This window comes from Epinephelus moara, chromosome 18 (genome assembly GCF_006386435.1).
Source record: "Epinephelus moara isolate mb chromosome 18, YSFRI_EMoa_1.0, whole genome shotgun sequence".
NCBI lineage: Eukaryota > Metazoa > Chordata > Actinopteri > Perciformes > Serranidae > Epinephelus > Epinephelus moara.
Window position 1 is genome coordinate 9,481,642 of NC_065523.1, and position 26,885 is coordinate 9,508,526.

Here is a 26,885-nt window from a genome sequence, read left to right on the forward strand (position 1 = left end):
TCAAAACACACTCACACACAAAAAAAAATACTGAGCCGTCAGTTTACTGATGGTGAATACTGCACAGTGCCCAGATGTAGAAGACGTATTCAGACCCTTTACTGAAATATACCTACATAATATGAAATACCCCTTTACAAATAAAAGTCCAGCATTTAAAGTCCTGTCACTTCAGTAAAAGCACAGCCTATTTCAAGTATCAGCTGCAAAGGAAAGAAGTATTCTTACCTTCATGTAGTTAAAGTACAGAAGTATTGTCAGCTTCATACAGTAAAAGTACATGTTGTGCAGTAAAATGTCTCCTGTGACTGATACCTGATTTTATGTGTCCTTATTAGTTGATACTGAAGCATCAATGTCAGAGCAGCATCTTCCTGTTGTAGCTGCTCCAGGTGGAGCTAGTTTAAACTAATATACAGTTAGCCAGTTTAGTCCAGTGCTTGCTAACCTAGGGGTTAGGCCCCTTCAAAGGGTCACCAGGTAAATCTGAGGGGTCGTGGGTTGATTCATTGGATAGAAGAAGAAGAAGAAGAAGAAGAAGAAGAAGAAGAAGAAGAAGAAGAAGAAGAAACAAAGGTCTGATACAATTGAAGTTGCAGGTTAAAGCTGCAGTGGTTTGAACTGACCAGTCTCAGCTCAACTCAAGCTGCAGTGGTGGTGTCGCCTGCAACTCAGCTTGTCAAGTTGCCAGCGGCTAATTTTAGAACATAGGGAACATCACCTGTTTCAGCAGCCAATCGGCTTCTAGCAAAGTCCGCTGGCCAAGTCAGTAAACTGCCTGCAGACAATGTGTTCCCTTTCTGCGGCATTCAATGACGGTCCGTGTACCATTCCTGCAGCTGGTGACACATATTGATAAATCATCTCGTTTGGTGGCATCAGTGTAAACTGGCAGATTTTCAGAACAATGCAGACCGCAAGTATCAACAACAGCAACTAGTTGCAAATCTGTCCTGGGCTTTGTATTTGTATCGGGTCCATGTCATTGGTCCGACAGCCCATTGGTCCGACATCCCATTAGTCCGACGGTCCATGGTGCTGAACGGCTCCCGGTGGGCGTATTTCTATCTTGATGGTGCACCGTGACCGGCTCTGGGTCAGCTGGGAAAGGCTTGAGGCAGAGCAGGCTCACAGCTTATGTGTTTGTCACTTTCTTTTTCATTTTAACCCACACCTTTTCCTAACCTTAACCAAGTGGTTTTTGTGCCTAAACCTAACCAGACCTTAACCACAGGGCATCATGATGATTTCGGAACGGACTTCAGAACAATGGGTTTAATATGGTCGGAACAATGGGATGTCGAACCAATGGGCAGTCGGACCAATGGGCAGTTCCCTTCGTATCTTGGGGACTTTCTTACTTTTTGTGAAATATTGGATAATGTAATGCTTTGGACCTGTTATTGAAATGAAATCAAACTGGCCTCTCTATATATAGGCCTGTATATACAATGTGTGTGTGTGTGTGTGTGTGTGTGTGTGTGTGTGTGTGTGCCTGAACGCCTTTGAGACAGTTACTAAGCCAGTAGAGGGAGCTAAAGCACAGCATTTGATATTTCCCCATAAACAGGACCCTCACCTGACTTTTCTTCTGAAAACAGTTTGGATTTTACATTATGGACTTCAGTACTTGCATGATTACACAGAGTTTATCCAGCAGGATCATGTACACATGTTACCACTGTAATTAATACCATAAAGTCTGAAAGGCTTTCTATCTGATGACTTTTCTGTATTGTATGCAGTCACAAGATGTTAGTTTAGAATATATCACTGACAGGGGTGAGTACTTATACCATCAATACTGTAATTACATTTAGCTAGTAACACTTGTTTACTTGAGTGGCATCTCAAATGCAGGACTTGTACTTGTAATGTAGTATTTTGTCATTGATGTACTTGTACTTTTACTTTAGTATATTATCTTCCACCACTGTTGTTACTCTGAGTGAGCACAACCACCACCTCTACATGCAGGTGCAGGGCCATAGTTAATTTCCCCTCACAGGTCAGGTGAGACGATGAAGTAAAAATCCAGCTGAGCCAATGTTCACGCTACCAGGAAGTGCTGCACCAACCTCCGTCTCCAGTCCCCAGTCCCACCCCCCTGCCCCTGCTTCAGGCAGAGCAACAGCCCCCTCCCCATTCCTGAAAGTCGACAATAAACTACGTTTCCAGTAAGCCGGATACCTCCCCATGTCCTGCTCATCCCCATGGAGACCACTACGAGAGTCCGCAGTCCTGTGTCCTCTGGCCAAACCCGGCCACCCATGAGGACAGAGAGCCTATATTTCACCCAATATGGATCAAAATGTAGATCTCCACTGGGACACAGTGCAAATGCTTCTCTGCGTTTCCTCTGTCAGGACACAAAGAAAAGACTTGGCAGCAGCACTGGTGCAAATTTGAGAGGAGAACTCAGAGGACTCAGAGTGGTGTTGGTGTACTATATTTTACAGCCTCCGCGTCCCCTCTTTTGTGAGACGTGACGTCAGCATTCCCCTCAGAGCTGCGTGAGTGACACAGTATCTTTGTTTTGGAGTCGCCACATCTCATTCACGGCCGCTTAACTCCAGAGTCCAGGGCTGCGTGGTGGCCTTTCAGGATCCCTGATTCCTTAATCCGCTGGTTTTTTAAGGCACTGAATAAGCAGCCGTTTGTATGCTCAGTTCAGGGGCGGCGGGGTGCTTCTGCTTTATGGGAATTGTTGACTTGCAAAACACGCCCTGAGGACACCAATTGACTGATACATTGAAGGGATGACTGCCAGCAAGGTCATGGTGAAAGGTCGCACTGCTCACATGTGGATGGTGCAGAAAAACAAGGCAGCAAAGAGTGAAATGATGTCAAATATGTGCTGCTTTTAGCTTCTAAGATGTGAGAATTTGCTGCCTTGTTTGTCTTCTATGATATTAAACTAAATATCTTTGAGTTTTGCACTTTTAGCCTGACAAAACAAGACGATTGGATCTGTCACTTTCAGCTCTGGAAAACGTTTTTTTGACATTTTATAGACAAAAGAATTAGGCTGAGATCAAACTAGAGCCTGACTGATGAACTGGCCAGCCGATATTATCAGATGATATTATTTACCTCAGATATATCGATATTGGCTTACATTTCATGTCTGGGGTAATTAAGAAACAGTATCACCATTACGAGCCCTTATCACACATGGAATACATAACATTTCCAACTTTATATATCTATCGAAATAATGTATTTGGGTATTCTATAAATGATGTTTGTATACAACTAATTTGCAGCAGCCAGAGAAGTGTAATGTTGCCCAGATTATGTCTTTTATAAACATAATGAGGAAACATTTTTAATCAATAACAAAATGTTGATGCTGAACTTACCAGTTAAAGACTGACAACTTGTTTCATTTTTTTCCCACAAAATCCATCTTTATGTTTAGGAAACTCAAAACCCTACATAATGGTGGTGGTCTTGATTTAGTCCTGAAAAAGTCTTCAGTGACTTGAAGTGCAAGACAGGATCTGTTACCTTAATCAACATTTATCTGAAACCTCTAACCTTCTCTACCCTTCACCAAACTGTTGTCTAATCCACAGACAGGACTCAGGATGTGAACCCCACTCTTTGCTGTCAAAGTCCTTGAACTTTGTACGTACACTTTCCACACACGAAGCTGATGGTCAGCCATCTGTCAATGTCAGGCCATTGGTGAGTGTCTGTTGCCCTAGTTTTTACAGTGTGTCCCATAGCGTTGGCACTAGCTGGCCCTTGCCCTTGGTTTTTCAGCCGATTCAGCCTGCCCAATCTCACTCCCAACTCGTTAAATACCGCTGTTTTGTCGGTGATATCGACATTAGCGATGCACAGAGGCACCCTTCTTTGTGGTAAGATACGCACTGGGTGGCAGCAGTTGATGCTGTTGCAAAAACCCAACTTGTCAAATACCGTAGCTTTATCTGTAGACATTGGTGTCAGACTCTGATACCCTTCTCTCAGACCCTTCACAGCGGCAGTAAATGCACTGGCCAGCAGCAACTACCCTAGCATTAAGAGCAAGAAAGTCTGTGTAGGGCGGACAGAAGTGGTGGATGGGTCAAACAAATTCAAGACTTTCACCTGGAAGGTCACTATTTGTTTACCATGTAAAACCAAAAGTCAGTAGAGTCATTTTAATGACAATGTATTGTGCTAGTATGGGTAGCATGCGACATGTTACATGATGTTACATGACGTTAGTTACAACTGTAGTGATTTTAAGTCAAACTGATGTTTTTTCTAAACCTAACCATGGACTTTTGTTGCCTAAACCTACGGACATAAACAACAATTGTTTTATTTACATAGTAAATTTATTTCAAAGAAGACTGTATGCATGTAATGAGCAGAAACTATAAATTTCCTGTGAAAACAGAAATGTGTTTTGAAAAGACACAATGCATGCAACAAGTGTAAATTGACACGCTGTCCCTGAACATTCAAAATTGACACTGGAGTGAACCTGGTGCATATTATTTTGACGAGTAGGTCCACTGACAAAGTGGCGGTACTTTACAAGTTTGGATGACAAAGTGTCAGTTCTTGACAAGTTTGGATGAGAACACATTGATTCAGCATGTTGAATCGGAGCCCATGGAGCCCATCGGTGAGAGGAATCACTCTTATTGGCAGTTCAGTTCAGTGCATGAGAAGAAAAATGGAAGTGAGGAAAGTAAACAAATGACTAAAGTCAAGAGGGCAAACCTTTTATGTTAGGTAAATTATTTTTTGTAACTGTGTTATTGTTCGCAAGCGCATGGTAAATACCCTTTGATCTTTCAATATCAGGTTGCATTGTTAATGTGCTACCTGAGTAACTGCCATCTTGAATCTGTTTTGTCATTCTTCTTGTTTCCTTTTTTGAATAACAAATACAAACTGCTGGTGCCTGCTAGTATTAAGAGATTCTTCCTCTCTCACAGGGGCAGAACATAAGTGGCTGTAGTCTGGGATTGGTTGTGGTCTTTGCAACGTGTCAAGTGTAACTTTTTGGCACAGGTGACGATGTTGATTTGGTGTGTCTGGGCCTTTAAAGTGAAATGACAAATGAATAGTACTGTGCTTATTTTGTGTTAAAACATTAACTTCTCATCAAAGTCAAAACAGCTTAGGGCCTTGCCTAAAGGTGCAAAGTGTCCCGTCATAGAGAACAGTGACCGAATTCATCATATAACTGAGTTCATTTTCAGACAGTGTTTCCTTGATGCTTGTCGATTTTTAAAAGTTAGAAACATTGTGTGATGCAGCCCCACAAATTCTGTTAGAAGATGGGACAGTTTGTCAGAAGTACAGAAAGGTTTTTAGACGTATTGTGTGTTTGACTTTTTACTGTTTGCTTTACTACAGACAACAGCATGCTGTTTGGTTGTAATGAGTCATTCTTATAATGAATTTGGCTTTGTTTCTATGAATCTTCTGCTTGCATTGTCTTAGTTTTATTTTTGCATCAGGCTTCAGACATTATATATTACATCAAATACATCTCCCAAAGGCAGAATTTCATCTTGCCAGGTAAGGTGGATCTACACTGTACACCAGTGGTGGGAGGCTGTTCTCTCTTCAAACTTTACTTTCTGATTAGAGTTTGAAGTCATGCAGATTATCTTCAGCCTGAACAGAAAGAAGTTCAATGCACTGCTCAGTGACACCCTCATGTTCGCTGACATCTGAGAGGTCTGTATCCTTTGCAAACATATGTGAAGGGTTGGGAAAAAGGCAAATCCATTAGCAAACAAAGCTTCAGCACCTCCACGCAAGTCTGCCCTCTTGTTCCTCCACTCACAGCAGCTTCACACTCACTAATCTGCTAAATCTGTTGTCACTTGTCCTCAGTGACAACAGGCCCTTCCTCCTCCACAGCCTCCCACTGCTCTTTTGGACTAATCCATGTCTTCCAGTTGTTTACATGTGGACTAACTGGATAAAGAGAGATAAACAGGAAGGTTAATCAAAACAGGAAAAAGTGTTGAAAAATCACATTTTCTTAAAGTTCAGGGTGACGTCTTTAGAAGTCTTGTTCTGTGCAAAGAAAACACAAAGATATTACACTAACGATCAGGAGACGGTGTGGCTCAGAAGTAGAGCGGGTTGTCCACCAATCAGATGATCAGCCACTTGAACCCCCAACTCCTCCATTTCTCATGTCGAAGTATCCTTAAGCAAGATACTGAGCCCCAATTTGCTCCTGCTGGCATTTCCATCGGCGTGTTAAAAAACTGAGTAGCAGGTGGCACCTTGTATGGTAGCCTTGGCCACCAGTGTATGAACTAGTGTGTGAACGGGTGAATGTGACTCGAAGTGTAAGAAGTGCTTTGAGTGGTCAGAAGACTAGAAAGGCGCTATGCAAATGCAGGTCCATTTACCATTTACAAAGTTAAACTCGACTTAAATGTTTAACTAATCACTAAATTAGCTGCCAGTAAATATCTGTTACAGCTTATTTTCGAATGTATTTTTAAGTATAATTTTTTCAAGTTAATAGTGTTTTATTGCTGTTCTTTATCCATTTTGTCAGTTTACGTCTAATTATGTTTTTTTATTCACCACATATCTATATCTGCCCTTGTGACACCTATATTCCTCCTCTAGGGAAAAATAAAGGTTTATCTTATCTAAAAAAATAAGGTAGCCTAATAAATGTCCAAGCGACAAAAAAACAAACAAAAGAAGATAAGACTGAAATGAAGCTTGATGTACATTCATGTTTGTCATGTTCACCTTGTTTAGTGGATCCGCAGCCGTCTGCAGGCCATACGGTCACCACCTCCCTACTCCTCCTCTGCCACAGGAGCTGCATTGTTCTCGAACACTCTGGATCAATCTCCTGTACAAGAAGTAAAGCAAGGGAGGAGGGTCTTCTCCCTTTTCTCCTTTCCCTTTCTCCACCCCACATCCTCCCCCTCCTTAGCCACCTTGTGCTGTCCTGCGTCTCAGCAGCTCTGGCCTGTTTGCATTCCTCTCAGTTAATAAGTGTTTGTCTGATCCCTGGCGGGGGGTGTAAAGATCACCCACACTAACACTGCATCTCCCCGCACCCCTCCCCTAACTCACCCAGCTGTAAAGACGACAGGAGTGATGCTACAAGGAGGGGGGTTTGGTGTCATAAATTTTAGAGACACATTGCTCAGCCATTAATGTTTATCATAATCAGCAGTCTGCAACATACAGAATAAACACATTGACACACACATGGCTCAAATCTGAATTTTAATTTAAAGGGAAAGCCATAAGTGAAACAATTTCAAACTACAGTATCAGTTGGCCGCAGCGTCACTGCCCTCCTGTGAAGTCAATCATTCCTCGACTAAACCGGTTATTGGATCACATATTAAACCCAAACTAAGAACTCCAGCATTGTTTTTTATCCTTATTTTGGGAAAAGATCAAGAAAAGGTGGAAGAAAAACAGACTAAGAGTCTACAGCCTGCTCTATGAGGCTGTACTGTGAGCTAAATGTAAATGTCTGCATGCTAACATGCTCACAATGACAATGCTAACATGCTGGAGAAGGAGCGAGGTATAATGTTTACCACGTTCATCATCTTAGTTAAGGGTTTTAGCATGCTAACATTTGCTAATTAGCAGAAAACACAAAGAACAGCTGAGGCTGATGGGAATGCCATTAGTTCTGCAGGTATTTGACCTGATGATGGAGCTAGATAAAAGGTCAGAGGATCACCAAAGTAATTCCAGTTCATCCTGAGGAAAACATGAATATCTGAACCACATTTCATCACAATATATCTAATACTTGTTGAGATATTTCAGTCTGGAACAAAGGGACAACTGACATTGACCTCCACAGAGCCAAATCATTAGCATGACTGAAAACAAAAAGAAAAAGAGAGCTGGCCCTGTCTTCTTTAGTGTGCAGGAGGCATTTAGTTTCAGGGCTGCGTGTGTCAAGTGGCTTCCTCTCGTACGACAGGTATCTGTGCTTTAACTTGCCTACTGAAATTAAATCCCATCAATAAATCAGAGATATAAAAGAAGTATTTATAAAGCACACATAGATATTAACATGCATTAGTGAGTCATATGGGCAAATCTAAAACACATATTACAAAACAATGTAGACAAGAAACAACAAGGACAAACTCTGGCACACTACAATGAAAATATCAGGGTAACGTGTTACTGTAGTATAAGACAAATGACAATATGGAGAGAAAGTGCAGGTTGACCTGCAGGTTGTAATGAGAAAGTAGACAAGTTGAATTATTTGTTCAGCTTTACTTAACATGTGCCACTCTAGAATTGGGTACATGAATAATTGCAGAGGAGGTAATGTCCTGGGGAGTGTGTCTACCCAGTGTGCCCTCAGCCCGATGTTCCCTCTGCCCTATCTTCCCTCATCCTTTGTTCTCTTCAGCCCTATGCTCCCTCACTCTATGGTCCCTTAGCCCTTTGTACCCTCACCCTATGTTCCCTCCGTCCTGTGTTCTTTTTACCCAATGTACCCTCACTCTATGGGCTCTCAGCCCTATGGTCCCTCTTCCCTGTGTACCCTCAGCCCTATGGTCCCTCAGCCCTATGTTTCCTCTGCCCTATGCATCCTCACCCTATCTTCCTTGATCCTGTGTTACCCCTGCCCTATGTTTCCTCTGCCCTATGTACCCTCACCGTATGTTCCCTGACCCTGTGTCCCCCTGCCCTATGTTCCCTCACCCTATGTCTCTTCCCTCTGACCTATGTTCCCTCTGACCTATGTTCCATCATCTTATGTTACCTTTGCCATATGTTACATCAGCCCTATGTTTTGTCAGCCCTCTGCTCCCTCTGCCCAATGTTATCTCATCTTATGTTCCCTCAGTCCTATATTCCCTCAGCCCTATGGTCCCTCTGCCCTATGTTGACTCATCTTATGTTCTCTTTGCCCTATGCTCACTCACCCTATGTTTCATCATCCCGATGCTCCCCCCACCCTATATTCCCTCCTCCCTCTGATTAATAAGAAATAAAAGGAAATACATTATCTATACAGTCTTTCTCAGTGGGTGTTTTTAATGTTGTGTGGGATTGTTGTCAGTGTTCTTTTTGGTTTTACCATACAAAAGCGGACAAACTGACAGACAAACATATTTTCCAGTTGGACATACTTCGATGTCTTCCCCAAATCTGAGTGTTAAAATCATGATGAAAACAAGGGAAAGCTCCACACTAACTGCACCTCTACAAACAGAAGCTGATCCTGCCTCTGGTTTCATTGGCCGGTGATAAAACAAGCCGCCATGTGAAATCACAAATCAAGCCAACTGCCATTAAAAGGTCCCACTGCAGCAGACTGATAGCAGAGGAAGAAAAAACGACATATTAAAGAGCAGTGCCAGAAACATCCCGACTGTGAGCTGTTTTGAAAATCATCCTGGAAGCTCACTTTCTCTCTATCCCATGTCCACTCCGATCAACTCATTCTGTGGATACTTTGAACACAACAGAGAAGCTGTGCAGCTCTTTGCTGGGGGTGTGAGGCTGCACCAGTGAATGGAGTGGCTTCAGACTGGTGGAGGGCTGCTCGTAGAAATCCCTGGCTGTGCTGAGCGGCGAGGGGGTCTGAGTCTTGGACCAGGCCTGACTGGGTGTGTGTGGAGGAGGCCTTTGTCACTGCTGTTGCCACGCCAGCTCACCTATTGAGGGTAGAGTCTAAGATATGTAAAGCAGCAGCGTTTCAAAGCTTTCCCTCTGCTGTGGAACAAACAAAGAAATAAAGAAATCAAATTAAAGTTTGGAAAAGAGTGAGTAAAGAGCGGGAGTGAGAGAGAAAGTATCCTCTGTAGTAAATGCTTATGCACAGGGCCAAGCCATGTGTTGGAATCCGATGAGTGTTGAGGAATGGAAAAAGAAAGGAATCATTAAAAAGACGGAGTGAGGTGGAGGGAGATGGCTATGCCCTTGTTTGCCCAGAGTGGTATTTTCCTTTCTCATTGAGCTGGTCCAAGTCCTGCAGGCGGCTTGGTGAGTCTCCCACCAGCATTGAGAGGCAGGCCTGGGCATGCCCGGGCCAAGGTCAAACTGTGGCCGCCAAGAACGCGCACAGGGTTCAGCCTGCTTCCCACCTCCCCCAAGCTGCCACGGCTCTGTTTATGTTTGTTTGTTCTGTCGGTTTCCCTCCTTCAGCTTCCACAGGGATCGCCTCAGCAGCTCAGCCTCTCTGGAGGGTTCGTCAGCACACGCAGGTATCAGGTGACTCTTCTTCCAGTACTATGTGGCCGAGGTGAGGTGCTCCATCAGTATCACACTCCATATAGGGCATCAGTATATGTTACCAAAGGCATACAGTCACCTGCCCCTGCTGCCACAGGATTTTAAGGCCTGTCTGCAGAATTATTTCATTTTTTTGCCACGACATTGCATGAGAAAAGAATGACCAAGAATATCTGAAGGAAACAATACACATAGCTGGTGTGAATTGTTGCAGACAGGAGTGTAAGCTGAGAATGTGTTTGGTAATTGACTCGAGTATTTAGAGACTATTGTTCTGTCACTGCAGTGAGTCACTAACCTTTATGTTACCTGGACAGCATAACACTGCAGAACCTTGGAAGACAACAACAAGGAAAAACATCTGACGCATTTAAGCACAAGCTGGACAGTCTTTGATATTCCTTAAGTCAAAGATGCTTTAGAGGTAACCCCATTTGCTACCCCATCTCCTAGACATTATGTTTATATACTGGTAATATGCAACAGTACATGCATTTAGGAAAAAACATAATACTTCCTGCAAATCATTACTATGAGATTATGAATGTGTCATTAACATATAGAAACTGAGAGCAAGAAGGACATGAAAGTTTTTATAGTGATATTTAGACACTCACAGCATTTGGTCAATGATCTCTGAGCTCTCTTAGCTGGGTTAGTCCTTTTTTACATTGTTTCCAGATGGTTCCTGTAATCCATGATTTCTGGATGTGGAATGATTTAAGTGTTCATACATCCCTACCTTAACAAGACAGGTCGCTCCTACTGAATATGGGCAGCGCCACACTAAACCTGAACAACACCTCTCATTTCTACCGTCACACCAGTCCTTATTCACCATAAAGCACTCAGCTCCTCTCCTTCTCTCACCAGAGTCGTCTGCTCTGTCCGATTGACATATAGAAAAAGAGTAACCTGGTTGATTGGCGCTGTCCAAGATTCAGCCAAGTTTTCAGTGAATTAAAGGATGTTACAGTTCCTGATATCCCACTGGTAACTAATGCCGAACAGAGGACATCCAGCTTATTTCCGAAGCTTGTACAATGTCTAGCAGGATGCTAGATCAGCTGGTGCTCATTTCTTCTCCATCTTTTCCCTGATGTTTACTGATCTTTACATTTGAAAACTTCGATCTGGCAGTCAGCTAGCAAAGCTTGGCAGGAAGAGACTTTACAGACAGGTGAATTGAGATCCTCATCCCGATGAGTGATTCACAGCCACACGCCACCACTGTCCGAAGACAACCACAAAAAGCACCACCAAGACTTGCAAAATAGTTTTAAGAACCTAAATTTAACACAATTTCAGCAGTGCTGGCAGAGATTGGAATTTTTTGTACCACGTCATCAACTGTTGTAGAAGTAAATTTCCATTCTGCTGTTGTCTGTCAGTGTTGTTATGATCTCAGGTTAGCACAACAGGTAATTAGTTTGTTAGTTCAAGACAGACTGGTGCAATCACAGAATGCTAAACCTCAGTTTTTTTACCTGTTGTGTGATATCAGGTGAGCTACAAGTATTCTACAGGCTAAAATTTGTGTTCCACTTCAGGGGCTGAATCCCAACGAAAATCTAACCAAACTGAGCTTAATCATCAGAATAAGAAGTGCCTTTAATGTCCAAGTATGAATGCACATGCAAAGAATTTGACTCAGGTTTTCATTGTTCTCGACTAACACAAAAAAGGACATACAGCTAAAAGGATAAGGACAACTAAGCTGGACAAGGTAAACATATACATTTAACTACTATCTACAAATATAAATATATATATATATATATATATATATATATACATATACATATTTCATGATACCTGAGTTTACGTGTGACATTGCATTTCAGTAGGCTACAGCATAATGAACCCCATCCACAGCAGGAGGTGAGCAAGCTCAACAAAACTTCAGCAGTATGTTAAACCATCTGCATCATACATAGGGCACGCATAGATAATGGTAACAGTTAATGATGCTATGGATTTTGTTTGATGTTTTGATGTTATTTCTTTGCTGTAAAACTTGCTGGTTTCCACTGCTACTAACATAGCAGTCGACAGGGTTGTTTCATACTCAAAAAGACACATTTAAGATAGAGGTAGAGTGACTGCAAAGCTTCTCTGGTGAGCACCCACAGTTCTTCTCACAGTTTCCCAGCTCGCTGTGGAAGTTTACTGGTCACACCAGGACTGGCTTTGTCATGCTGGTCTTCTGCTGCCTCATTCAGTCCCCTGAAACACCTACAAAGGAACGTCCCCCTAGCCCTGCGTAATGAATAAAGAGGCCCTCCCACTGTTTCCCTGGGTATTGTCTCCATGTTGTTACACAGAGTGTGTATTGCTCACTAAGCCTGTGATGGATGTCGGATTACCCCTTTGCTTGTGTCTTCCTGACAAAGAAGCATCAGCCTGCACTGCAAAAGAGGACACACACACACACACACACACACACACACACAGGCAAACATGCAAACACACACCCATGCACTCCCCAAACATAGACCCGCCATCATCCTTAACATCCTGCATACAATGATCTACAAATCTTTGTCCTGACCCCGACACCCTGAACACATCAGCACCCTCATGGTACTGACATGACATTCATGGTTCTTTTATAGTGAATTGATGTTTTAGTGCATTTTGATAGATATTTGCAGTGGTCGAAAAGATATTCAGATCTTAAGATAAAGTAGTGATATCATAGTGTAGAAATACTAACAAGTAAAACAAGTTTAAGTCCTGCACAAGTACAAAAGTTTTAGCATCAAAATATACTAAAAGTACCAAAAGCAAACGTACTCATTATGCAGAGTGACCCATTTCAGTATAACATATCTAGGTGGATTATGATTATTGAGACATTAATGTGTTTATCACTTTAATGCTGGAGCTGGTAAAGATGGAACTCATTTTAATAACTTAATATACTGCTAAAAACTTTAAATTAACCTTTAATAACTATAATAACACATCATGCCTGATAATTTATCAGTTGATTTATGTTCTGTATTAATCTAAATTTGCAAAGTAATTTAAGTTATCAAATGAATGTGGCAGGGTTGAATATTTACCTCCAAAAATGTAGCTGAACACCTCATAGTTTATAATGAAAATACTCCAGCGGGGTACAAGTAGCCAACCTCAAAATGATACCTGATTACAGTACTTGAGTAAATGTCAAGTACTTAGTTACCCACCACTGCATATTTGGGCAAAAGGATTATACAGAGACACAGATGTGCTAAAACAGAATGTCCTCAAATATATGGTGGTGCTCGATAAAAACATGAATCCCCATAATGCATACAACCCTTAAAAAACAAGTTCAATGTCTGTGAACACAGGAGTGAAAAATGAATCAAAAGTTAATGTTTAAATCAGCCCAATGATATGATCTTTTAAGTGTTTTAAAACGTGTTGAACTCACCACCAACCTGTTTTAAAGTGTCTCCTTGTATCAGAGGTCATTTCAGGGCAAAGTTTAAGTAAACAGAGAAGCAGCTTTAAAACCTGAGAGCCACTTCGATGGATTTTGTGGTGTTTAATTTTTTCATGTTTTGCTGCAATAATGAGATAAGACACGTTTTCACTTCCAAAGCAACATAAACTGTTACTGTCCACCTGTGTTGTGAAAGGAAGTGTGTCTATTTTTTCACTGATTCACTTCACTGTTTGGGAAATTTGTTTCCTGAAAACATTCCTGAAATAATTATGTTAGTTTTCTTTGTGTTTATCCAACAGATCCTTAATTGTTTGAGTTGGAAACTCATCTTCATCCTCAGCCTCCATTTTCCATGGAGTCCCATAAGGTTCTGTACTGGGCCCGGCCCCCTTCTTTATTTATATGCTCCTGTTAGGTCACGGTATCCAAAAACAAAACTGGTTAGGAGTGGTACTAGCATTGCCTTGCTGTTCCCGGCCTGCATTTAGTAATGTAGTGACTTTCAGAGATCTGTTGTGTCATCTTATGACTCTGTTCATGTTCTCTTTGTGGTGGGAGCCAGGCCAGCATGACTGTAATGTAATGTTAATAACACCAGCCGCCAACAGAGAAGAGTGGTTCAAGTGAGATCAGGAAGCAATTTTTTCCTGCTATGGACCCACCCAACTCTCCCCTACTCCATCTCTGATTGGCTTAACCTGAAATTCTTACCCTAACCCCAACCAATCTTAGTCCTCATACCTAAACCTCAACAACCCAATCAACAAGGGCAAAGAGTACTAGCCAGTCAGAGGCAGAGTAGGATGGGTCATGCAAAAAAATTCAGTGAACCAATACAGGTGAGCACCACGTCATACCCCCATGGTACACAGGGGTATGAGAAATTAAGAACAGCAATTATTCAGAAAGAAGTCAGCTTAGGTAACATATGATGATTTTTATGTGAAGGTTGATTATATTGGTATTTCATTATTATTGAAATGCCTGTACCGGTATTTGTATTGAATTACAGTGAAGTATTATATTGAAGTTCACTGTGCATTGTACTTTTGGGCAGTTATACTGTACACACCAGCCTACTAATTATGATCCGTTTTTACAATGTATTGTTTAGGTGACATGAATGGGAAAGGACTATTTATTCCATCTTCTTTAATTCATTTGTTTTTGATATTGTGATATTGTGAATTGTTTGTAATGTGATGTTGAATGTTTGTCTTTTGTGTGGACCCCAGGAAGAATAGCTGTTGCTATGGTAACAACTAATGGGGATCCTAAATAAACAATAAACAAAACAAACATAGTGCCCCCAGTGCTCCTTGGGTAATGCAGTTTATGTAGGGCCATTATAAATCGCCCAGAGAACCTGAAATGAAGGTGGCAGAAAAGACTACTGGCAGCTTGTGAGAAGTGCTAGTGCGCAAAGAAAAAAATGTCACTGTACCCCACAGAGTTAAATATAGAAGTGCCAGTAGTACTGTGTATACCGCTGAGCACTGGCCCACTTTGAGCACTGGTATGTGGCCATGAGATTTTTAGTTTTGTTTTTACTTTATTTTTGCTTTCTCTTATGTTATTCTCCTTTCTTATGGTCTGTAAAGCACTCTAGATCAACTGTGTTGAGTACAAAGTAATATATATCTATCTATATATATATAGATAGATATATATATATGTATATAGTGAAGCTATCATGCCCAAGAAAAGCAGCTGCTTCAAAGTAAAACATCTGATAGAAGGGGAGCCTCACTTTGGTCAAGTAAGTGAACTTTTACAAAACGACCACTGTAATAAATCTGGGGCTCCATCGAGCCTCTCTTTCTGTCTGCTACACCATCTTCCACAGCTCTAATCAACACCACAGCCTCCGTAAGACTAGTAAGAGACCCTCACCCATTCACCCCCCCTCCAGCTTCCCCAATCCTACATGACAATGGTACCAGCAGTTACCCAGGAAACAGGCCTTTCATTAGCTGCGTGATAAAAAAGATGTATTCCCCGTCTCTTCTATGTCCCCTTTTTCACATCTTGTTTTTTTGGGATTCTGCAGATAAGCTTCAGCTCTCGAGGGCTCCCAGTAGCTCCCAGCAGTTCCCTCACCAGCCTTCGTATTCTTAGTCTTCCTCCAGAGGAATACCAGTGGAGTCGTGGGGCAACGGAAAAAGACACATCCTGACTGCACAGAACTGATGTCGTCATTAGTTTTAGATCTCCCAGTGCCTCTATATTTGAATTAGCTGTCTGAACTTAAATATAGTATGCTGTTCTCTCTCCCTCACTCTCTTACTCAAATGCTCGCAATCAAATTAAAGGTTGAGATTGACTAAACAAACAGCAGCTGACCACAGGTGCATTTAGTAGTTGCTCTGAAGCTGTTGATCACATCACATGATCGTCCTCAGCAGATGTGAGTAGGAAAAATGGAAGTTATACGGCATCTGCTGAGACATTATGGTAAGAATGAACTTTTAGTCTTATCATATACAATCTAAGACTATGTGATGTTACCAAAAGCTCCAGAGCAGCTATAGTAAGAAGATGTGATGAGATTGCTGTCACATGATGATATTCAGAGAAGAACTGAATCTGTGCATTTATGGTGTAAAAGATCAAAAACTAGGCACAAGATGTCAAACTATTAGTATCTTCCCTACTTATATCAGCTGAACCATACTGTAAATGGCTGCATCATTGTCCCGGCCACATCGGGTGTTGGCGTTTAGCACTTTCAGTTTGCAGCGTTTCTGGGTTGGAACAAGCAGTTAGGGTTAGCGTTTCACCAAGAGGCTCCTCTTACTTGCAGCCGTCAGCAGGGCCAGGGAATAATACCTGCATCAGGTTACAACAGGCCTCTCATCTAACCAGCCTGCCACATTATAATTATGAGCCCTGCAATCCAGCTGGAGAACTAAGTCCAGCAGGTAATAGCTGTCCAGGGGGGCCTGCTGTGCGCTCAGGTTGGGGGGGAAGGGGAAACGTCAGCTCTCCTTTCCAGGAAAAAAGCTCTCGGCTTGGGCATGAAGATGCAGTATCCTGCTCTTCCAGCAGAGTGTTGGGTGTCCATCATACAGAGGTGTAACATTACAGCACTCTATCTTCGCCCTTCATCTCTCGGCCATCATTACCTCATCAGTGACCACATACAGACACGCTCACTGACAGAGAAGCCTGTCTGTTCACGACCCCAGGAGGACGCAGGCTTCTTAAATTCTATGTATTTGCATTTGATTACTGCGGCTATTCATCTGACTCTCTGAACGTGAGCCACCTTGCTAATCTGCAGGGTCAGAGAGAGACGGTGTGGTCTACAGTGGAGCAGACAGGCGGTGATATATGGGGCCGTGGGACACTTGTCCCTGTTAGACCCCACACTGACCCAATGAAGGACCACAGATCCAAGCGCCATGGGGAACAAGAGTCTGACTGAGCACAGACAAAGACCTGAAAGAGAAACCCAGCCACCCCCTGCTACTATTAGCCTACCCATCCACTGCCTGATCACAGCAAGTGCCCCGAAAGAGATGAGCAGGAAAAGACCAGCGTAAATCTCACATACAGGCACACTGAAGCACGAGGGAGGAGGGGGGNGGGGGGGGGGGGGGGGGGGGGGGGGGGTGCAAGACAGCAAGCATAAGAAAACAAGAGTCTACAGCCATGCCAGCAGCTCTGTTATGTGACGCTAATAATTGCATGCTAAAATGTTTACAATGACAGTGCTAACATGCTGATGTTCAGCAGGCATGTTTACTGTGTTCATCATCTTCAGTATGTTTGCATGCTAACATTTACTAAGTAGCACTTAATACAAAGTACAACTGAGGCTGATGGGAATGTCATAGGTTCTACAGGTATAGGATCTGAGTTGTTAAATTAATCTTCTAGGGAATATGAAGGTCTGTACAAATTTTTTCTGCACTCCATACAATAGTTCTTGAGTCATTTCAATTTTAAAATCTTCTTATAATGGCACTACATGAAAGGTAATACAAATACCAAAGTCAGTAGGATTCATCATCTGGGGGAACATGAATGTCTCGACAAAATTTTATACCAATCTATGCAGAGATAATTTACTGAATAAATTAATAGTGCTGCAGGAAATGTCAGATGATCACCAGATTTGTTTCAATATATCCTCTGGGGAACTTGAATATCTGTGCCAAATGTCATGGCAATGGTTTATTATTTCACTCTTACCCACAAATGTGTACCTCATGGTATGCTGGATGAAAAGTTAGAGCATCACAAAGTCAGTAGGGTTTATCCTGAGGGGACTACAAATCTGCCTGCCTGCCAGCATGGCTGTAAAAAAACCTAAAAATATTATTTGGACAAGCAAGATGCAGTTATTATTTTTTTTATTGTCAAAGAAAAATGGAAAATAAGACAAAAACAGGAAACTAAAAGAATGCATACAGAGTTTCCGACTTAACAGAACCAATCATGAGGTAAGACGCCATTACTATACTTCAAAAGTGTTATTTGATCGAGAAGAGCTGACACAAACATTTTACTGTTGCTTTGTGTTTAAGAGTCCTTTTTTCTATCAGAGTGCATTCACACCTCATAATACACAAACTAGTGAAACTGGTGTCTCTAAAGTAAACTGCATCAATAGACTCCAACAACTGCATGTAAAATAAAACAAGTATCACTGTACATTGATTGCACTTTCACACATTTTAGAGGAAAATAGGAACAATAGGTGTATCTTTAAAGTTAACACTACTTGAATCCATACAGAGTGGTTTGGTTTAGTTATCCAATGTCACATATTACATCTTTTCTTCATGTACTGACAGCTCTAAGTCGCTGCATCTCCTCATATACAACACTACAAGAAAAGGACATTTATTCTCCATAATAAAAAACACTGCCACCCTGTCAAGTCCCAAGTGTTGTTCTTGGCACATAGAAGGTCAGGTATTCATTTACAAGGCACCATGGCCTTTTTCTAAAGTGAGCATTTTAAGGTCTTAATAGTCTTTGCTGGAAAATTTAGCCTCAAGCTGTTTCAACTTTTATGCCATGACGCCCAGATGTGTCCTTCACTGCAGCCTCAGGATCAAAGAAAGTGGTTACTAAATGCTTCTACAAAGAACAAATCAGTCCTATATAATTATTATTAATCTAGTTAAACTGGTCCTAATTATTTTTGAAAAATGCATACAGAAAATAGTTAGTACCAAAAACCCCACACAAAAAACCTAATACAATAAATCACCCCTACACCAAACATCATTTGGCAAATATGTCATTATTCATCATCGTAGTGCTGCTGTCACAGTATTTACATATTAAAACAATTCTCAGCAAGACATGACTTTTCTGTCAATCAAAGCATCTGTCTTCCACCTGCTGGTACAATTTGCTTATTTCTTCCTCTTTAAAAACTGTGAATCACTATCACTTTTTTTTTTTACACACACTTTTTATGATGTAAACAGAGACCATGATGTATTATCCTAAAGGCCTGTTCACACCCACATTTAAAATTACATAAAGTTTGAAATGAAATCCATTTATTCAAATGGATTAGTTTGCATTGGCCAAGTACTCCTATGATAATGTTTTTGATCAAGTTCAATTTTTGTTAAATTTGCATCATTAACCAATGGCAGAATATCCTGACAGAGTAGACCTTTGAGGGGACAGAGAGCCAAAATGGACAAAGCTATCATAGCTTATTAGCTGTTTGTCACCATCCAGTTTTATTGATGCTCCTCTGTCAGAGTATAAACTGGTTTACACACAGTTGGCAGACAAGAGGACATGATACTTATACAGCTTTTTAATAAAGCATTGATAACAAGCTTGCTAACCATGGACGTATTACAAGAACTGGATACCAGAGTCCAAGAAGGCACTAATTGAGTGTAATCAAAATTGTTTTGTAGTGTTCATAAGCCAAAAAGTGTGGTCCACTGCACATGCTTGATAGTGTTACTCCTGCTGGAGCATTTGAATAACGTGCCTTACTTTTCTAAGCTCAGGTAACGTTTTACAAATATTAAATCTTTATTTATTATTGTGCCTTCCAACTGGGAAGTCAGAATTCCTGTGGGCTCAGCTGGAAATTTCCAATGTAACACCCCTGAAGTCAGATTTCTGATTCAAAAAGTCGAAGAAACCTCACCAACCTCGACCTCAAAATCCAATATGGTTGCACTGTGCATCAACAGTGGTGAAAACTGTAGTAACATACTGTTAATTAGCACTTCTGTCTCATTTGTGTCTCATTAAATCAGTCGTACAGACAGTGCTGTCCAAATTCTATCTGTGGAAATGTTTACATGATGTTTGTATGCGCAAAATACAGCATAATGCTGACAACATCTTGGTTTTCTGAATTGTTGTACTGGACCGCAGTCAACTTGGGTCACTTCCAGCTCCGACCTTCAACTTACAAGGTAATTGGAATGGAGTATTTATATTTCATTAGACAAAAAATAATGATCAACCTTGTCTAGAGTTCAAGCTGTCCTGTCAACAGATTTACAGACGTCTCTTTTATCACAGTGGTCTATGGGGAAGATGCTATTTGGGCTGCAGGGGATTTTTTCATTGTAGTACTGCAGTTAGCCACTGGGAAAAACTGGCAGCAAAGTGGCAGCGCTTTATCCAGCTCCTTTAAAACATCCATGTTGCTAATTGACAGTTTAGTCACTACATCACCAAGTTATATAACAAATTGTTTTGTGAAGATTCATTTTGTTCTGCCACTTTCTGCTGTGACCAGGCTCCAAAACTGGAAGTTAGTTTGTGTTTGTCTCCAGTCATTTCATGGTTTACTGAGAGTAATTCAACATAGTTTTGTTTTCCCCATGATGATGTGAACTGCTGCTGTACATAGTGGCACCTTTGTTCACTAGGCATTGGGAATGTATTTCCTGCATGAACAGGTATCAAAATGTTGTTCTAAAAACACTTTAAACATCTCAAAAAGACAATAAGAGTTGCTTGAATGTAAAAAAAAGTCTGTTATTCCTCAGTGAGTTTTTAGTGTTAGAGAGGACCAACCACTCCTCAAAGCAGGGTATCAATTCGGGTGCTCGGGTCTCCACCTAATGAGTCTCCGAGGTCAAACAGCTGGTCCAGGTTGACGGAGGAGCTACAGAGGAAATCATTGCGGCCTTGTTCCTCCTCTTCTGGCCAGGGGCTTTCAAGGAAGGCGGTGGCAAGGAAGGTCTCCTCATCAAAGTCTGACACGTCATTATTCCTTTGGGTCTCCACCAACACATGGATGTCCGCTGTCCCTGGGGGAGCTTCGACAGGAGAGATGTGGGTCCCCTGCACTGTTAGGTCCTCCTCTTTCATGATGGGGCTCAAAGGTTCTCCTCCGTCCAAACTGAGCTCCCCGCTGAGGGCCGAGTCCAGCAGGGCGTCCCAGTCAAAGTCCCCCTTCAGAGGTCCAATCTCCTTCTGTTCGTCTGCAGAGAGCAATGGGGAGCTGGAGCGCCGGGGAACTTTGATGATGCCATTTCTGGAGCCCAGTTTCCTCTTGTGCCCACCTTTTCCCTTCACCACTGGCCAGGAACCTAGCATGGTCCCTTCAGCCAGATGGGGGTCCCAGTTCTGATCGGCGCCGGTTGCCTCTTCAAACTCCTGGAGGAGCCGCTGGGACTCTGGGTTGATGCACAGGCCATGACCCCCTCCTGTGGGGCTGCGGGGTCCCCTGGACTGGGGCTGGAGGTTGACCCTGAGTCGGTTCTGCAGAGCTGGGTTGATCTGGACCGGTGGCATTCGTCTTTTCTTGTAAGCGCCACTCAGGAGACGCTCAGCGTACTGTGGATCAATCTTCCAGAAACCACCCTTCCCTGGCTCGTCTTTCTGCCGTGGTACCTTGATGAAGCATTTGTTGAGTGACAGGTTATGTCGGATGGAGTTCTGAAAATAGAGATGCATATTTTCACATGATAGTTGTCATAATTGAAATTGTGAAATGTGCCTTTACAAGAGAACTGTGTTGCCTAGATACAAGAGTCACGTTGTCATCAGAGAGGGTCTTATGTTGTTGAGTTAGTTGGGCGGCAAGCAGATGCCTGTTGCTGAGCTCCTCTTTCATTTTGCCTCTCAATTCAAGTGTGATGTTTGGTTATGTAAGTGCTCTTAAGATTCTCTTATCTCTGTATCACACTCTCAAAGCTACCTCAACAAGGAAACACAAACCCAAACTGTTATATAGTTCAGGTTTCATTAAACAATTACATCTTCTCAACTTTCTAATTTCCTTAAAGGAATTGTTCAACATTTTTGGAAAGCCTATTGGCTTTCTGTAGAAAGTGAGATGTTCAGATTTATACCACTGTCATGTCTGTACCAAGCAGCAACCCCCAAGAATGAAAAAGAAGCCAACACAGAACTGTCATAATCTGCAGTTCCATGAATGGCCACTTGAGGCTGGCTCCAGAAGCCAGTCAGTCCACATAAACTCCCATGTTAAAATATCCAACTATTTCTATAACTCACCTGTTTACATTTGATTAAGGCTTAAAGTTACACACAATTAAGGGTGGAGACACTTTGGGTAACAGGCTGTCTGCTGACAGATTCCTCAGTTTCTCAGTCAGACATAGCTCGATCTGTGCAAGGGTAATAAAATCTACACAAAAGCACCTTGAAATCTTACTGATTAAATTGTTATATCGCATTGATTTAAGTAGTACAAAAACTGAATTGTTTACAGTCGAATTTAGGAATTTAGTCAGGATTTTGTTTGTCAAAGTTTGGTCATTTCTTGGTGCTCTAGCCCTACATTAGCCAATTGTCCTTAATTAGGCCAGGTGTTTTCCTCTTCTTTCAAGCTTATTTTAAGCCAAGCTAACCAGCTGCTAGCTGTAGCTTTATATTTACCGTACTCAAACATATTTTTCTTAGGATTGTGAAGGCATGACCCACCCTGCTCTGGCTCACCCTGACATTTTGATCTCACTCCTCTTGCCTAAACCTAACCTAACCAATCAAACCAACAAAGGCAACAAGTACTAGCCAGTCAGAGGCAGAGTACTGCGGGTCACGCCATTGCCATCCCAGGAAAAGGCAAACTGCTTACTGTACAGACATGAGAGTTGTATCAATCTGAACATCTGATGCTGTGTTCGAGTGATAATGAAATAGAGTCACCAGCTACATTATTGCCTGCACCTTTTAAGTGTTGCTCAGGCGGTCATTAAACTAGCTACGTCGTCCTGGGCTTGTGTGTGTCTGCTGTGTCTTGCTACAAAGCAGTTTGATCGAACGTCATCTTAAGTTTGTACTTCAAAAAAATGAGCCCCATTTTAACGTCACATTTCGCTGCCCCATTGCATTCTGTGTGCACCGCAAGGCACATAACGATAGCATAGCATCAGCTAGCTATACCAAGTAACACAGTACCACAGCAAGAAACAAAAACATATGATTGGCTGACGTTTCACTGAGGCCAGCTCAACTTTGATTTGTAACACATCATGCCTGTCTGCAGTGACAAGATCAGTTTGTGGTTTCATGTCACTGGCTTCCTGAAATGACTTGTAGCCTGTGGTTGCTTTGCCCATTGTGTGAGCACAGCATAACTCTCTACAAGAAAGCAAATTAGCTAAAAATGCTGAACTAACCCTTTAAAAAGAAGCCACCATAGTCTGGTGGCTGGGAGTACAAATGACAGAGCACCATACATCACATTAATGCACTGTGTATGCTTGCATTCATCCACCCGCACCCGCCCCCCACCCCCCCCCACCCCTTCTTCTTCTTCACTGGAGTCTAAATAGAGCAGTGACCCGATGACCTTTGTTAAATATTATCTGCCCCATGTACTGCTTTACAATAACAGAATGCTCTGAAACGTCTGAGCCAGACGCTGAAGCACAGGAGTACAGCTAACAGCTTCATCAATCATTTATCCAGCTAAATTAAACTTTTTTCCCAAAAAATTCCTGCCCTTTGTAGGGGGAATCTGCTGCGCCTCCTTTTCCTCCTCCATTACTTGTTTTTGTTGGAGCACAAAAAACAGTTAGCAAAAGCAATGTGATAAAAATAAGGAGTAAAGAGTTTAGTTAATTTTTTCTATTAAGGTTTTGTGCACCTAAGGGAAGCATCAATGACCTCCGGAATTATTAATTCCTCACACAGCTTAAGTCACTAATACTTCAGAGTGGCTGCAGGCCCAGGCCTCTCACTATGTTGATTTCTTTTTACTGTTCTGTAAATAGAAAACAACTATGTGTGTGTGTGTGTGTGTGTGTGTGTGTGTGTGTGGTCTTTTACCTGCCAGGTGGGATCAGCATGTCGGTAGTAGCAGAAGTTGTCGGTGATCCACTTGTAGATGCACGACAGAGTGATCTTGGTCTTCTTGCTGGCCTGCATGGCCATGCAGATGAGCGTCGCGTACGAGTAGGGTGGCTTGATGTGCGCGTTGGTCTTGTAGTCCACCTCATCCGGACAGTGACCGTGAGCCACGATGCCGGGGAGTGTCTGCATCCTGCAGTAGGCCGCCGCTGTGGGCTTCCCCGGGGTCAGGGGCATGCCGATGGAGGCGGGGTCCCCGGCCAGAGGAGAGGCTGGAGCGTCGGTGCCCAGCGGCTGGTGGCCGAACAGGTGCGGCTGGTGGTGGGCCTGTTGTGGCACGTTGGCACCGAGGATGGAGAACTCCTGAAGCCACTGCAGGCTGGTCAGACTGTCATCCAGGTTAACGGAGCTGCAGCTGCTGTTGTTGTGGACGCTGTCCCGCTCCTCCGCCTGGGCAGCGGCGGTTACCACCTCCTCCTCAAGCCCCACTGAGCCCTCAGGCCAGGGGTCCGCACAGCTCAGAGACAGCATGGCTCTTTCCAACACCTCTCTGTCACCCAGCTCCTTCTCCTCCTCCCCCTGCCACCGCCTGACAGGACCAAAAATATACACCCGACTTCAACAAAGTGCGAAAGGGCAGGACAATGATGGCCCTATTTGAAAACAGAGCCTCTGTGTGTGCGTTTGTGCGTAAAGTGAGAGACTAACATTTGTAGATTTAAATCCAGTGGCAAGTCTGTCACCTGAATGTCTTTGTGATGAAAACGTGTGGAAACTTAAGTTTAGAAATATTCGAAAAATCTAAACCCCCCGTGTCTCTGAGCAGCAGCCTCCTCTCAGAACTTTCCTGAAAAACTCTGGTGCGCACTTTACGCTCAGCGTAGAAAAGAGCGCACATCCATACCAGCTACATCTGCAGGCTTTAAACTCACACAAATATATTAAATGACTAAAGAAAGGGATTCTATCAAATTGTTTTATTATAATTCAGGATAGAGTGATGGTGACACTTATGACAAAATCCAAACATTAAGGACGTTTTACGCGTAAAATCCGCATAATTGGACATGGTTTACTTCTATTAAAACTACCAAATTGCTGATTATTTTACTTTCAATATCCAAATGTGATTCAGTAAAATAGTATGCTTGTTAGTGTAATGCAATATATACATATGTTTTTAATTATTATTTTTATTATTATTATACTTCTAAACTTATCCAAACTGGCACCGATATTTAAGGCCCTCAGAAGCAGTTTACAGTGTGATATATTCAGGGGATAAATGAAAGAATCTTCAGTGAATAAATTTTAACAACTCACCTTCTGTCTACTGTTACGTTGAGCAGAGACCTTTTAAATCCCAAACGTGCAGCACGTATTGAATGTTCAGCCTCAGCCTGCTTTGAGTGCACCTGTTGTCAACTTGTAAGTGAGAGAAAGAAAAAGAGAAATTCCTGTGGATGCTGTTTGGCGCTATGTTGGGCGCTTCTTCTCCTCTGTGCAGGTCTTTGTAACGGGTGTCAGCGGGCTGCAGGATCCGTCGGGGAGGCAGTTTAATACCTGGTGCAGGAGGTTTGTCCAGCAACCATAGAAACGGTACACCCCCCTTGTAAACAGCTTCCCGGTCCTCCATTGGGCTGTTGGTTTCTATAGCGCTTCATTTTTAATCACTCTCAAGTCAACTGAGGCTGCTGCCGTGCAGGTTCTCAAGATGAGGCCCGGGGACCCAACAGGGGACCTTTCTACTAGAGCAACCTGAGGATTACTCTAATTCTTCAGTAATTAAACTCCAGATATTTAATTAATTTCAGAACATAAAAGAGTGACTGACTGTGGCCTAAATATAGCCTAAAAAAGCCAGATATGAAGCTTCAAATATCAGAAGTATTTCAAATATGCAGTGGTGGAAAGTCACATGTAAGTACAATTTTGGGACATTTAAACTTTGTTTGACTATTTCCATTTAAAGATACTTTACATTCCACTACATTAATCTGGCAGCTTTAGTTACTGGTCACATTTCAGATTAAGATTTTGTATATTAAAAAAAGATATATGATAACTTTAAAGAACACAATGTTTAAAGATTAAATCAATAGAGCGCAGCTTGTTTGTCTCGCGATTCCTTATATAAAAACAAAGCATAGTTGTGTCTCTTCTCCACCACCACAGAGACAGTTCTCTTCTAAACTTATCACATGGCTTTATTTCATTAACTGATCAAATGATTAATATTTCACAAAAAATAAAGAGCAGAGAAAGTCCAACAACTGAAAACACAACTTAGTTTCTTCTTCTTCCTCTTCTCTCTTCCATTAATCATCTCACTCCTGAGATTTATTTATCTTTGGAGGGGCCCGACCCCTAGGTTGGGAACCACTGGACAAAATTAGCTAACTGTATACTGGAGCAGCTACAACAGGAACGTGCTGCTCTGACATTGATGCTTCAGAATCAAATGTCTAATAATGTCAAATGGAATTAGATAGCCTATCAGTCACAGGAGAGATTTTAATACACAACATGTACTTTTACTGCATGAAGCTGACAATACTTCTGTACTTTAACTGCTGATACTGTAACTACCTGAAGCACATAGTACTTTAACTGCAGGAAGCTGAGAATACTCATTTAATTTTACTGCTGATACTTTGTCTAGGCCTACATAAAGCTGAGAATACATTTGTACTTTTACTGGAGTAGGATTTTAAATGCGGGACTTTTACTTGTAATGGAATGGCTTTTACTTCTCTGTGTACATTTTCCACAGCTGGTCTGCTTGTTTGTCTGCTTGTTTTCTACACATGATGAAAATAGAAGTAGAGAGACGCTCTGGCTTCATCTCTGAATATATTTAATCAGTAACAAACTAACTTTGGACTTGGAGGGGATTGTGGGTGGGGTGGGGGGGTGAAGGAATGCACTTTTGTTCATACGTCAGAAAGGGAGAGAA

General features: G+C 42.1%; 1 protein-coding gene across 2 annotated transcripts; it reads right to left on the reverse strand.

The window, feature by feature from the left end:
* Positions 1-18,001: 18,001 nt before the first annotated feature.
* Positions 18,002-25,460, reverse strand: foxj1a (forkhead box J1a). 2 transcript variants are annotated; one of them, XM_050070172.1, is made up of 3 exons: positions 25,253-25,460; positions 23,909-24,518; positions 18,002-21,502 (listed from the first exon to the last, which is right to left on the reverse strand). In XM_050070172.1, the coding sequence occupies exons 2-3, from the start codon at positions 24,458-24,460 to the stop codon at positions 20,687-20,689; spliced, it is 1,368 nt and encodes a 455-aa protein (XP_049926129.1). In that variant the 5' UTR covers positions 24,461-24,518; positions 25,253-25,460; the 3' UTR covers positions 18,002-20,686. The 2 variants fall into 2 exon arrangements, with proteins under 2 accessions (XP_049926129.1, XP_049926128.1); XM_050070171.1 differs by having other exon boundaries at positions 18,002-21,547.
* Between the last annotated feature and the right edge of the window lie 1,425 nt (positions 25,461-26,885).

What these genes read in the sequence shown, in the direction of transcription:
- foxj1a (XM_050070171.1), bottom strand. Translation starts at nt 24,460, where the DNA reads ATGCTGTCTCTGAGCTGTGCGGACCCCTGGCCTGAGGGCTCAGTGGGG. An exon ending in ATGCTGATCCCACCTGGCAG is followed by an intron (nt 21,548 to 23,908) that starts GTAAAAGACCAC and finishes CTCTATTTTCAG; the next exon opens with AACTCCATCCGACATAACCT.